The sequence below is a fragment of the Somniosus microcephalus genome, chromosome 11 (genome assembly GCF_052327205.1).
Source record: "Somniosus microcephalus isolate GS21.2 chromosome 11, FLI_Smic_1.0, whole genome shotgun sequence".
Lineage (NCBI taxonomy): Eukaryota > Metazoa > Chordata > Chondrichthyes > Squaliformes > Somniosidae > Somniosus > Somniosus microcephalus.
This window is the reverse complement of record NC_140997.1, coordinates 164,645,092-164,659,788: the sequence shown is the minus strand read 5'-3', so window position 1 is coordinate 164,659,788 and position 14,697 is coordinate 164,645,092. Positions and strand designations below refer to the sequence as shown.

Here is a 14,697-nt window from a genome sequence, read left to right as displayed (position 1 = left end):
GCGCATGCGCTGTGCATGCTGAAATCCGGCACTTCCAACGGGCCCACGCGTGAGTACCCCGTCCGTACTCACGTGTTGGGACCGGAATTACTGGGCCAATATTTAAATCTTAACATGCTGTTAAAACATTCAACACACATTCAGCCAATCATTTTATTCTGTTGCAATATTGCAAGCTATTAATCATTTTTGCTATCTTTTACTACCTCTTTGGCCATTCACTCGTTGCTTAAATATATTCTCGGTTGTTGTTTTTTTAAGTTTACATCCCTAGTTTAGACAAGAGTCCCTGCAATGGCCTGCAGACACTTCCATTGAGAAGTGCAGACTCACGTGCTGAGCTTTGGCGGCTGGGGCTGATGGCGCGAGTCTGGCGGACGCGCAGTCGCAGTGAGGCGCTCGCTGGCTGGGGTGGGGTAGGTTAGTGCGCAGGCGCGCCGTCTCCGGGTTGCGGCCAATGGCCACGCCCCCTGCCGGTGAGCGGTTGCGCGGCCCAGCAACGGCGGCTGGAACTCGATGTGGAGCCGAGTGCTACCCATTGCCGGTGTAAACAGGGCCCTGCGGCGAGGCCTCCTCACGATGCAGCTGAAGACGTCGGAGTTTGAGTCGCTGTTCACGGACGGGCTGAAGAGTATCGCAGGTGAGGCGAGGCCACCTGGGCCGCGGATTATTTGTTTGTTGTCCTGCCCGGGCTGGGAGGGCCGCCATCTTGGCAGCGCTCTGCACCGTGTCTCGGCCCCGCTCTTTGTGGGCCAGGATTTCTCTCTCGTTTATTTACCGCGGGGCCTCCTTAACCTGGCCGTTCTGTAACCTGATGCCACCGTCCGCAGAGACGACAATAATGTGTCCTTGTTTCAAGCCCCAACATTCACCTGTTCCCATCTCCCTGTCAATCTGTAGCTTTCTGGACAGCGGCCTTATTGTGTCGTTTTTGATTGATTGGATTGGTTTATTTTTGTTGCAAATTTTTCTCTAATTTTAAATAGTGAAATCTTTATTTACATTTCAGAGAAAAAAGTGTTGTGGAAAGCTGCAATAGTGATCAAACACATTTTTCCCACTCCCTTTCAGAATTGTTCAGTAAAAACAACCATGAGTTGAGAATAGCAGGCGGCGCCGTCAGGGATTTGTTAAGCGGGAAACAGCCAGAAGACGTGGACTTTGCCACCACAGCCACTCCTGAGCATATGAAAGAATTGTTCCAAGCCGCCGGTATTCGGATGATCAACAACAAAGGGGAGAAGCATGGCACCATCACTGCAAGAGTAGGTCTAAGATGTGAACGTAGCCCGTCTCCTTCCGCTGCTTAAATGAGGCCGGTTGCTGAGCTGTGTTGTAATAACCCTTTTGTAAAATGCATTGTTATGAAGACTGAAGCCTCAAAGGATTGTTGTGAAATCTCATCTCATGCATTTTAGCATCAAAATATTAGATGCGTGCCACATTTTAGAAACATAATTGTTATTGTATTCGAAACATAAAACCATTTTAAGTATTAAGTTTCTTCTCGATTATAAAACAATAATGTTAATGGCCAGTTCAGCAATAAGCCTACAAAACAGCACAGCACTGACATGTTGATTTTGCTTCTATAACGATGTTACTGTGGCTAATGTTCCAGCATCCGCAGTATTTTGCAATTATGTATGAAATTCAGATGTCTATTAATCTCATACTATGACTCTTAATGAGTTTGATTAATCATTAAAGTTACTGATAAGTTACCCAATTATATGTTGACAAAGAATTTAAGGGGTTTTAACAGGACACTTAAAGTAAGCCAATAGTTCGTAAATAAATGTTCATTACTTAGCAGCATTTGCAAATAGTGTGCATAGTTTCATTTATAGACGTATCAAGCGATTCAGAGAAGTTACTTAAGAACAGTCTACTCTGAACTCAATTTTTTAATTCAAATTATCTGACAGTTTAGATTTTTTTAGCATTAAATTCTCACTTTACTGTGTTATTTAGATTGCATACATAATCGTCACTGGGTCAAAATCCTGGAATTCCCTCCCTAACAGCACTGTGGGAGTACCTTCACCACACGGACTGCAGCGGTTCAAGAAGGCGGCTCACCACCCCCTTTTTGAGGGCAATTATGGATGGGCAATAAATGCTGGCCTTGCCAGCAATGCCCACATCCCATAAACAAAAAAAATAAATTCGATTTTTATGCAAAAAAGCTACCTTGAATCATCAGCACTACATTCCTAGATGCAATATGTCTAAAATAATTAAGACCCTGTTAAATACAGTGGGGGAGAAACCTGATACATGACTGTTGGAATTCATGTATATCTGGAATCTAAAGTTCTAGCCATCTTAATAACTTATTTGCTTGGGTTGGTTATAAATAAATAAGTCAAGATTGATCTAGTCCTTAGGGTTCAGAATGAAAAAAATTAATTTACCATTTTTAAATATCTTGCATAGGTGCATAATCAGAACTTTGAGATTACTACATTGCGAGTTGATGTTGTAACAGATGGAAGGCATGCTGAAGTACAGTTCACAACAGACTGGCAGACAGATGCTGAACGAAGAGACCTGACGATCAACTCTATGTTTTTAGGTAATGTTCTGTTTTAGTTTCAGATGGGCTATGCCTTGTTTTGCCTTCCTTTATTATATTTTTGTACTTGTTAGTCATTAAAGTAAACATTAAAATGGATGTGTAATGTTTTAGGCTGTGACTTTGCTGTATTGAAACTGATTTTAATGCTTTAATTATTTCTCAGCCCTTGATGGTACACTATATGATTATTTCAACGGCTATGAGGATCTGAAAAACAAGAAAGTTCGATTTGTAGGTGATCCATCACAGAGGATACAGGAAGATTATTTGAGAATAATGCGGTATTTTAGGTTGGTTTATTTTTGCTCTGATGGTATATCTGATTAAAGATGGTGTGATGTAAATTTTAAAAAATCTTGCAGTAGGGAGAAACCTGACAAATGGTGGGCCCTGGTTTCTGAAGGAAAACTTTTTTGTAGGATAATTGAAAGGAATTACATTCCCACCCCTTACAAATATTCAACACTGACTGGGTGAATAAATCATATCAAATCAAATCAACTTTTATTGTCATTGTTAGTGCACAAGTGCAGTAGAACGAAATGTAGGCTTGCGGCTCCCGAGAGTGTACATTTGGATTAAGACATTTAAACATTCAACATACATTTGGCTTGTAGTATATTAACATAAATATGACCATAATAAAGTGCATTGGCAGATGTGCAGGCTTTAGAGTTTATTTGTGGAGTTCAGTAGGATGACAGCCCTGGGAAAGAAGCTGTTCCTAAATCTGGTCGTACGGGTGCGAATGCATCTGTAGCGTCTCCCAGATGTTAGGAGGGCGAACAGACTGTGGCTGGGGTGGGTAGGGTCTTTGATGATGGACCGTGACCTCCGTAGGCAGCGTTTCTGGTATATGTGCTCTATGGTCAGTAGCCGGGTGCCGGTAATGTGTTGGGCAGTTTTGACTACCCGCTGCAGGGCTTTCCGGTCATAGTAGCTACAGCTGCCATACCATACTGTGATACAGTTTGTCAGTATGCTCTCTATAGTGCAGCGGTAAAAGTTAGAGAGGATCAGGGGTGACAGATTACATCCCTTCAGCCTCCTTAAGAAATATAGGCGCTGCTGGGCCTTCTTCACCAGAGAGGAGGTGTTGAGGGACCAGGAGAGGTCTTCCGTGATGTGGACTCCGAGGAACTTAAAGCTTTCCACCACAGCCCCATTGATGTGGCTGGGGGTGTGACTTCCGCCTTTGGACTTCCTGAAGTCCACAATGATTTCTTTTGTTTTCTTGGTGTTAAGGGCCAGGTTGTTATCGGCGCACCACTTCACGAGATGCTGAACCTCCTCCCTGTAGGCTGACTCATCGTTGTGGTGATCTGGCCTACTACCGTGGTGTCATCCGCAAACTTGATGATGGTGTTGGAACCATTAACAGCCACACAGTCGTGGGTGAAGAGGGAGTAGAGGAGGGGCCTCAGCACACATCCTTGTGGGGCCCCCGTGTTCAGGGTCAGAGGGGGGGGAGGTGTGGTTACCTAATTTGACAGACTGGGGTCTGTTTGTTAGGAAGTCCAGGGTCCAGTTGCAGAGGGAAGTGTTCAGGCCAAGAGTTTGGAGTTTGGTGGCCAGCTTGTTGGGGACGATAGTGTTGAATGCTGAGCTGTCGTCTATAAACAGCATTCTGATGTAGGTCTCCTTACCATCTAGGTGATTCAGTGCCGAGTGTAGAGCAGTTGTGATTGCATCCTCCGTTGATCTGTTTGCACGATAGGCAAACTGGTGTTGGTCAAGGGAGGCGGGAACACTGGCTTTGATGTGGGCTAAGACCAGTCTCTCGAAACACTTCATTATGATGGGTGTGAGTGCGAATAGGAGGAAAGCACAGAAACAAAGTATAAATTATCACACTGTTACAAGGTTCAAAGGACATTCCAAGGAACATTTAATTCCAGCATTTTTGTTTTATGAAATTAAATTAGCACAGTCCTTCATAGAATCCTGAAATTTGTTTTTTTAAAGGTGGGAGTGGGGTAATTGCAAATGATTTGTATAAGTCTAGTCTTTACATCATTCCTTGCACTTACCCATTCACTATGGCTTCACTTTTCTAGAAATAATAAAATTGAAGGCCTGGGAACATATAATATTGTAGCCTGCAGTATGTCCGCTGTGCAACTTATTCTTTCATGCTAATTAGCCAGTGTAATTGTAATATAAAATAGTTCTATTCAGGTTGAGGGAGAAAATGAAGTACTATTTTTGATAAACTACATAAGAAAATGTTCAAAGCATTTACTAAAATATCGTAAAATATATGCACAGAGAATTTCATGTTTCAGGAATATTGTTCAACCTACGGTGTTAATTAACTAAATCTCTCTCTTATATTTTGTACCTGAAGTGCTGTTTCAGTGTTTGTCTTTTAAGATATGATGACAGAAACAATAGTCTCCTTTCATACTTTCATACTCTCCTTTCTCCACCCCCTCCCCCATATTAGGATACCTTGAGGAAATAGCATACTGAAGTAGAATAACATTACCAAGATACCATAGATTAATATAGAGATTTTTATATCTACACAATGACCTGTGATAAATTCAGTCACTCCTCCAGGGGCAGATTACTGCTCTCCAATGTAATTACAGAGAGAAGGGCCAGAGTAAATTATGTCCATTGGTGAAGGACTCTATTTGTGGGATCCCTCTATACCATCAAGGCACAGCTGTCACTCAGTATATTTGAATAAATCATATTTTGACACGAGGTGGTCCTTCTGCTTGTAGTCTCGTGTCTTAGAGCTCAAGTTGCCAGGCCCACTTTTTTGAGCCTGGCTGATCCCTGTATTTTATTTTGACCCGTATATTGAACTAAATTCGTGTGCGTGTATGTGCTTTCACCCAGATCCACATCCACTGGTGCAGGAGATCTGACCTCCCATGCTGACCTTGTGCTGTTTACCTGCATTTTTGATGCTGGCCTGATTGTAAGTGAGTCTACCACCAACAGATCAATATATACAATTTTCGTTCACACCAGACTTTCATTTCGTTTAAAAAAATTAAAAAAAATTAAACATTTTTTTTTAAATGGCATTACAGTCCTACTGATTTGAGGAGAGCTGAGTGGCAATTGATGGGAAATTCAACGTCATGGCCCTCTTGTTGACTCAAGCAGTCAGCCTTGCACTGAGCTCTGCTACCCCTGATGCTTTCCTTTATTCCATGCCCCCCACCCCCACCCCCCAACTCTCAAAAAAACACATTGGTCCAAGTGTCTCAACTGTTGCTTCTTGCTCACCAACGATGCCAGCACGTCACTACCTCTCTCTCCCCCTTGGCAGGAGATACTTTACAAAGTGTAGTGGTAAAGTGATATTTTGGTAATTGTTCCAAGAAAACATTCAGCTGAATAGTTTCATTGTATAGCTACATTGATGGCTTTAGGAGATTAAAGAAATACTGTTCTATGCTCCTGAGAATCTTATCAAATTCTCCTTTGTTGGTGACTAGCTCTGAACTTTTTCTGGACAGATACAGGCCACAAGTTAATTTTATACTAATTATGTGACAAATGAGAATTTTGGCACACCATAACTGCCAACCTCTATGCCCCAAGCACCATGTTTAAGATATTTAGATTCTGCTGAAAATGAACAAGTTCTGGTAAACCGAGGGACCCCTGGAATGTAGAGCCCTACCCCAGGAACTTTAAGCTTACCCTTCTCTCTGCAGTCAAAACATACAACCGCAAGGCATCCGGGCCCACTGGACTCTTTCTCTGGAAGAATGGCTGGACTACTAGTACAATAAATATTGTGGGAGGTCGATAAACCTTGAATCCTTGGAATAAAATCTGGTTCATTGTACTGATAACTTTATATCTTCTAGGTTTTATGGCAAGATTGCCAAAGAGTCAGGAGACCATGACCCAAAGACACTGAAGTCAATCAAACAACATGCAAAGGGCATGGCTGGTATTTCTGGAGAAAGAATCTGGTTTGAGCTGAAAAAAACTCTAGTTGGAAACCATGCTGCTCATCTTGTCAGCCTTATGTATGAACTGGATGTAGCCCAGTATATTGGTAGGCATATAACTCAGATCTTTTTTACAATAATGTACAATTCCTTGCAGAGTTGACAATGTATGCCATAGCTTCTTACCTACTAGCTAGTTATGTGGCATTTTTTTGATGTATGTAGTTTTTATATTTCCTTGCTTTTAGCTTTAATTTTTCCCCCTGTAGGATTACCGGTAATTGAAGGCAGCCTGGAGGAACTAAACAGAGTGTGCAAAAATGTGCACCATCACTCTCCAAAGCCCATGACTGTTCTTTCAGCACTGTTTCGAATACAGGACGACGTTCTGAGACTTGACTTGAGGCTAAAAATTTCAAAAGAGGAAAAGCAACTTGGTTTATTCCTAGTTAAGTATAGAAGAGATTTGATCAAGGCTGATGGCGCTGATCCGCTAAAACCCTACAGAGATTTCATTATAGATGTAAGTAACAAATTTAATTAGTTAAAATTTTCAAAAAGAAATGGTGGAAACATAAATAGAATATCTCAAGCAAGTTTATATAATTTGACTTTTCTGTATGTGAGGCATTCAGATAACTCAAATTAGTTATGATGAAGTTTGCTGGTGAAAATTACCTGCATCATGTAGTGTTGAGGCATTTTTAAAATGGGGAATGTGCTAGCTTCAGTGGTTAACTGCCCTGAGTGTGGTATTTCTACGGTTTGGGGATTGCATAGCCTAAATGAGGCGATAATGTTGAAAAATTTGTAGTGGATTTCAGCTGACGTACAGGAAACTGTTATCCGGAGGCTAAATGTCCGGCAAGCTCGAGCCACCGGCAAAAATCAGGAGCTGTTTTGTTAGGTTTTTTTTCTTCTCGTGGCTTTTTTTTCCAACAGTGAAGCTCTGCAAAGTCTCTCTGAAGCTGTTGCTAAGCGACAGAGACGCTTCCAAGGTACGGCCGACTGTTTAGAAGCTGTTGCTAAGCAACAGTTTGTTGCCAGATACGGAGCTGAAAAGTTCCGCATGCTTCAACGTGAACGCTGGTTTGTCCGGCAGTTTTGAGGGAACGGCAACAGCTCGGTCCCGTCGGTGCCGGATAGCACAAAGTTTCCTGTATTTAGATGTTTATGGTAAAGACATTTAGGTCAGACAGATTAAACCCGTGCCCAGGCCTATTTATGTCTGATTCTATTACACAGTTTTTTAAGTTGTTTCAGTAACAAAGGTGGAAAACCCACATGTTCGAAGTCAGAAATCTGCATTTTAGGGAGCATGGGAGTTCTGGGGCCATGATCATACAGAAAATAACTTGTACACCAACCTGTGGAATAGATTGAAATACTGCATGAGCAGAGCACCATTTTCCCTGGTCAGAGAGCAATACAGAGCCAGCAGTGTAACTGGTCTGATGATTCCCATTTTGCTTTAAGCATATACTAGAATCAAACCAGTATCTGTAATAACCATAGCCTTTACAAAATTCAGTTTGGGAGTAAGATTGCTACTCTGCCTCAATAAGCGCACTATGTAAAATCAGGGTACCATGCAGTGCTCTGTCAAACTAAAACTATTTAATATATCATTCAGTTGCTTAACCATCCAGGAATTATCTATTGACTGATCTCAACCTGATAGAAGTTTTGCAACAAATACGAACAATTTTAGTTTTTGCCTAGCTGAGAGTTAAAAGCAAGAGACAGATCACAGGTTTAACATTTAATAATCTTCTAATATAATCTTAAAATTGCAGTGTTCTTGAAAATGCCTGGCTGTGTTTTTTCCACGTTATCTGTTCATTAGTTCACTTCTTACTTTGCATTGTACAGTTGGCTGCTGAATGGTTAATGTCATTTCTTGGTACTGCTTGGGTGTATTTATTCAATAGACTGATGTTATTGGTTTGGTTTATCTGTTTTCTGCTCAATTTTCAGTCCAGAGAACCGGATGCACAAAGCAGAGTATGTGAATTACTGAAATACCAAGGCGAGGAGAAGTTACTGAAGGATATGGAGCAGTGGTCCATTCCACGCTTTCCTGTTAGTGGCCATGATCTACGAAGAATCGGAATAATTTCTGGAAAGGAAATTGGGACAATGCTGCAGGAACTCAGGGATACATGGAAAAAGAGTGGTTACCTGATGGATAAGGAAGAACTATTGAGTATTGTAAAAAATCCATAAAGACCTTCAACAGGTTTTGGAATGGAGAGAAAAAGACTGTTACATTGAAATCAATTTTTATTCTCTTAAAACCTTTGATGAGCCTCTTGTCATCAACCTCAGATTCTTAATTATGTACATGTTTATTATTATATTACATTGTTAATTCAGCTGTTTGATTTTTCTGTCACTAAGATCATTGTAGTTTACTTACATGTTCACTAGTTTTATTAAGCAACAGAATTGGATTCTAGTCTAAATTAAAACATTGGGTAGATTTGGATATGTGCAGATGACGAGGAGTCAGTTTTGATCAGTTTAGATTTGGTGACTGTTTTATCTAATTGCACCTTCAAGGTTTCAACAGTTTGTGTGGCTAACTGTAGTTGGCCTTGTATTAGATAAATGATTGCAACTTGAAGGACTAGATCTAAAAACCTGCCAATAGATGAAATTTGAGTTCAGGTTCACCCATTAATGCTCTAACCTGTTGAGTAGTTTCTGTAATGAAGGATATTTAAAGAAAATTAAAAATCTGAGCTCTTGAACAAATGTTATTCTTGCATTTGTCTTTTCAGATTATAGACTGAAGTGTTCATCTGTGATATTGTTTTACTTTTTTCAAGTCTCTTATGTAGGGGCAAGAGCCGTTTTGGTGACTTTACACTACTTAACCATCATAGTGGGCTTGTAACTTACTGATTAGTTATACTGTAGTCCTCAAAAACAACAAATTAATTTGCTAAAATACAAATTTGTCAGTGTTACTGTTTCTAAAAAGACATTTTAAGAAACACCTGGTTATTTTTTTTAAATGCAAATGTAGAAATTGTGAAATTATACTCTGGCTCCCAGAATAATAATAGACTTAGACTGTGTGCCTGTCACATCTGCTATTGAAAAATACACTCAACCCATTTTTACGGGCTTTCATGTTGAAAAATTGGCACAATTACCTGTAACTATTGCCCATTCTGCTAAAAGGTGGGATTTTGTATCCCCATTAGGCCTGCTTTCCTGCCTCCGCGATGTTTGGTGGTATCAGCTTCCGAGCGTAATGGTGCCATGTGTTCCTTTGCCACTTTATATTACCTTTTCTGGCCAATTCGTGTTGTACAAAATGATAGCTTATGACCAGTTGGGGTGTTCTTTGTACCCACCTGCCTTGTGTTTAAGGTGCATCAATGCAATGGTCCTTGGTCCTGATACCTTCAAAGCTTTTTTTTGCTGACTAATTGAAAATTTGGCTTACGTTTTCAGCGGGTGAAAGCTCATTTTTTTTAAAACCCTCCAAAATGGGCAATGAGAACCAGGAGGCAGAAAGATAGTTTAAGTACAGAATATTAAAGGTTTTTTTAAAAGGGAAATATTCATAAATGTCTACAACAATGTCATTAGATAGAAAAAAAGTATTTTAAGTTTAGAGAGAAAATACAAGGGAAAGTGAAGCAATGTAGGGTTTGTGTTTCATTGTGTTTGAGCTGAAAACTTACTCAAGCAGCTGACTCATGGATAGCAATTTCTCTAGATCTGTCCGGGTAAATAGTAGTAGCATAGGGTGTACTAACGTAATCTGTCATAAAATGTTGAGAACCAAAAACAGCTCTGAAAACTCTTGTATTTTTTTCAACTATTTTGTCTGTACTGGCACTGATACCTTTACCACTTATAGCAACATTCTTTAGAGCATCATCCTACAGTACTTTGTAATCATTTACTGAACCTAAAATAAAGTACTTAATTTGGAAAAAATTTAAGTAGTTACTCTGTTGTTTTGACATAGACCTCAAAATACATCTTCATAATTTAAGGTATTTTACAGAAGGATTATCACAACTTCCCTTCAGCCAAGTACTGAGTGCAGTTTTTAAGTCCTAAGTCAAGGAGTTCGGGGTACAGTAGCATAGTGGTTATGTTACTGGACTAGTAATCCAGAGGCCTGGATTATGATTTGGAGACATGAGTTCAAATCCCACCACGGCAGCTGGGGAATTTAAATTCAGTTAATTAAATAAATTGGGAATAGAAAAACGCTAGTATCTGTAATGGTGACCACGAAATTACCGGATTGTCTTAAAATCCCATCTCATTCACTAATGTCCTTTTTAGGAAAGGAAATCTGCCATCCTTAACCCGGTCTGGCCTATCTGTGACTCCAGACGCACAGCAATGAGGTTGACTCTTCACCACCTTCTGAAAGGGTGGCTCACCACCACCACCTGAAAGGGTGGCTCACCCACCACCTTCTGAAAGGGTGGCTCACCCACCACCTTCTGAAAGGGTGGCTCCCCACCACCTTCTGAAAGGGTGGCTCACCCACCACCTTCTGAAAGGGTGGCTCACCCACCACCTTCTGAAAGGGTGGCTCACCCACCACCTTCTGAAAGGGTGGCTCCCCACCACCTTCTGAAAGGGTGGCTCACCCACCACCTTCTGAAAGGGTGGCTCCCCACCACCTTCTGAAAGGGTGGCTCCCCACCACCTTCTGAAAGGGTGGCTCACCCACCACCTTCTGAAAGGGTGGCTCACCCACCACCTTCTGAAAGGGTGGCTCACCCACCACCTTCTGAAAGGGTGGCTCACCCACCACCTTCTGAAAGGGTGGCTCACCCACCACCTTCTGAAAGGGTGGCTCACCCACCACCTTCTGAAAGGGTGGCTCACCCACCACCTTCTGAAAGGGTGGCTCCCCCACCACCTTCTGAAAGGGTGGCTCACCCACCACCTTCTGAAAGGGTGGCTCACCCACCACCTGAAAGGGTGGCTCACCCACCACCTTCTCGAGGGCGATTGGAGACCTTGGCCTTGCCAGTGACGCCCACATTCTGTGAATTAATTAAAAGAATTTACCTAATGTTTTGACTGCATTGCTCCCAGTTATTTTTTGAAAAATACAATAATTTGCATTTTAATAGTGGAGATACTGTACACTATTAAAATGGTGATGTTGGGGGAACCAAATGCAGTTAAAGAGCAAACCTAGGAAGGAGTGAGCCAGGTCTGGAGTTCTGAATGAACAACCACCAACAGTGGAGCTAACAGAACGTGCTAAGAGGATAAGGGAGTGCAGACAAGGATATAAAGCTGGAGATCATTAAGTTAAAATGGGAGCCAGGTAATGAAGGGATTTTAAGGTGGGAAGAGAATTTTGAAGTCCACTCGCTGTGACATGAGACACAAACTTTTAAGGTGGCAGGAGCGTTTGTGGGTGGAGGGGGCAGTGGTGAGTTTTATAGGTAAAGATGCAGACTCGTATTTTGGATTAGCAAACTCATTGAAGATTGACATGACCACTTTATAGGCGCACTCAAGTTGTAAAAACTCAACAAAACAGGAAGAGGTTCCAATGAAAGTCAATTCCTATGCACCCGCACCCCCCTCAAAGAAGAGTGCACTTTAACATGTACACCCAACTACAGCCTGCTGTGGGTTAATGTAGCCACTGAGGTACTACTTTTTTACAGAGCTGGATTTATGGTCAGAACTAGAACTCTGCCTTTGGTTTTTGCAAGTCAGTTAATTTTGATGCCCTTTTTTTAAAAAATCTGTAATTTCCATATTTTCTTTACAGAACAAAGTACTGCTCTTAAACCTGTTCAGAACTGAGTAGGACATTTGTGTGTGTAAAGTTAATGTGCTGTAACATCTTCCTTGTGTTACTTCTAACAGTTACTAATAGGATATTTGGAACACATTGCATTTTTTTGAAATTATAATGTACACTTTTTGTGGGCCCAAAAATTTGAATCACTCTTCAATAATTCTGTGACCTCACTTGTACAAATAATTTTGAACCGTCAACATTTTAGTAATTAATTTGGAATATTCACTTAACTGCAATGCAAAAGTGCAATTGCTGTACAATTTCTTGCATATGTAGGAAAATTTCCATAATATGAATACTCTCAGTACTGTGGGTAAAAAATGAACACTGTTAAGCTGTCTCACACATCTTCAAAACCCTTTAACATGGCATACACTAAACTGTTCTTGCAGAAGAATCTGACACACAGCTGAAGGGAGAGTTTAAGAACAGGAGGAGGTCACGCTTCTGATACAAATAGAGGAGACAACCATCAACATCAGTGGCAGAAAGGGAATCAAAGCAGGCTATTTGGGCATCTTCCCTTCTCTTGTAACGTAACTGTCACACATGTATGACAACCTGGTACTGGTTGTGCTACCACTCGTGCTACTGCTTACCCTGGTCTCCCTGTCCTTTTCCCAGACCCATTAGATCTCTTGAGGCTTGCATCCATGGAGTGAGGGGGAGAACCCTCCCAATAATACACTGTCACTCACTCTTGTCCTTCCAAGCATCAGCACCTTGTGTGCTATAGATAGTGAGTTAGAGGGGTTGGTATTGGGATGCTTCACTGAGTACAAGTGAGCAGGTACAGATTGAAAGTACAGCCAAGGAAACAGCTCACATCCTAACTACTGAAGAAGACAAGGGTGCAAACATTGGGGGCCCGGTCTTTAAAAAAAAATGTTTTCTATACACTTTCTGCAGCTTCACAGAAATCACAGAAACCTCACAGTGCAGATAGAGGCCATTTTGGCCCATCGAGCCTGCACCAACACATATCCCACCCTATCCCTGTAACCCCACGTATTTAATCCCCCTAACACTAAGGGTCAATTTATCATAGCCAATCAACCTAACCCACACATCTTTGGACTGTGGGAGGAAACCGGAGCACCCGGAGAAAACCCACGCAAACACAGGGAGAATGTGCAAACTCCACACAGACAGTCACCCGAGGCCAGATTCGAACCCGGGTCTCTGGCGCTGTGAGGCAACAGTGCTAACCACTATGCCACCGAGCTTGTTGGAGCATGTGGAGGAGTCCACTACCAACATGTTTGAGGTAGTTGTGCATAGCATTGACACTGTAATCAACCATGGAGCATATGATCACCTCAATGGATGCTGCTGTGATAGGGGTATAAAAAGTACGAACGCAGCTACACAGCATGATTTCAAGTCTATTTTGGGGATTCAGATCAATAACAAACTGCAGGCCATTAATCAGTAGACGTCCAGTAGTGATGCTGAAATTGTTGATCCTCTTGTGTGAATGTCATCATGCATCAAGAACACGATGACAGCTGCTGCTCGCACAAAGGTGAAACCTAAACTGAATTAACTCCTGCCACTCCTTCTCTCACATACACAAACTGTAAAATAAACGATTGTAATTCTGACTTCTACTATCTATTGTAAACTATTCCAGTTTCACTCTTAAATTTTAATCTGAACATCCAGTTTAGATTACTGCCTTCTAGTTACTCCCAATTGTCATGCTCCATGTACTGAAGCTCCATGTACTTCATGTTGCATTACACCAAATTTGCCACTGACATAAAATGGCACTGCACTTGATTTTGTTAAAGTCCATATAAAAACAAACAAAAATGGGGGAAGTGATTATTTGACCAATGTTGATTTCTCATTTTTTGCAGTTTTAGACTTAAGACAAGAAACTATAATGTCTTAAATATTTTTGTTCCTCATGTATTATTGTAGCAAGATGAGTTAAACAATGAACCGTGAAATACAGTGAGGTGGGAGGGTAGATTTTCAGGTCCTGGCAAAGTTAATTTTAAAATGGCTTGTGAACAAGTGTAAAACAAGCCAGCAGTGGTAATGTGCTAACTGTGTGCAATTTTCCAGTTAGTTGATATCCATAATTATTCACAACTTTTAGTACTCCTTTGGCCTTGTGCAGGGAGCTGGTCTAATGGACTGGAATATTGTGGGGTAGTTGAAATTCAAAGGGATGAGGCTGTAGGAATCAATGGATTCCTATCTAAATCACTGAGGTCGAGTCAGTTCAGTAAATTAACCGAATTTAATTAAACTGGTGAACAAAACAAAAACATGCAGGAGCAACAGCAAACAGGTCTAAACAGTAGCTTGTTCCACGAGGCCTGAACCCAGAACCTCCCACCTCTGACGTCATGACGTCATCACATTTCCTGCCA

General features: G+C 41.3%; 1 protein-coding gene across 1 annotated transcript; it reads left to right on the top strand.

Annotated features, from left to right (window-relative positions):
- The first annotated feature begins 306 nt into the window (after positions 1 to 306).
- Positions 307 to 10,461, top strand: trnt1 (tRNA nucleotidyl transferase, CCA-adding, 1). The gene is made up of 7 exons (XM_086001397.1): positions 307 to 640; positions 1,072 to 1,265; positions 2,440 to 2,578; positions 2,745 to 2,871; positions 6,418 to 6,611; positions 6,774 to 7,027; positions 8,482 to 10,461. Exons 1-7 carry the CDS (start codon positions 517 to 519, stop codon positions 8,728 to 8,730), a joined length of 1,281 nt encoding a protein of 426 aa, XP_085857523.1. The 5' UTR covers positions 307 to 516; the 3' UTR covers positions 8,731 to 10,461.
- The last annotated feature ends 4,236 nt before the right edge of the window (positions 10,462 to 14,697 follow it).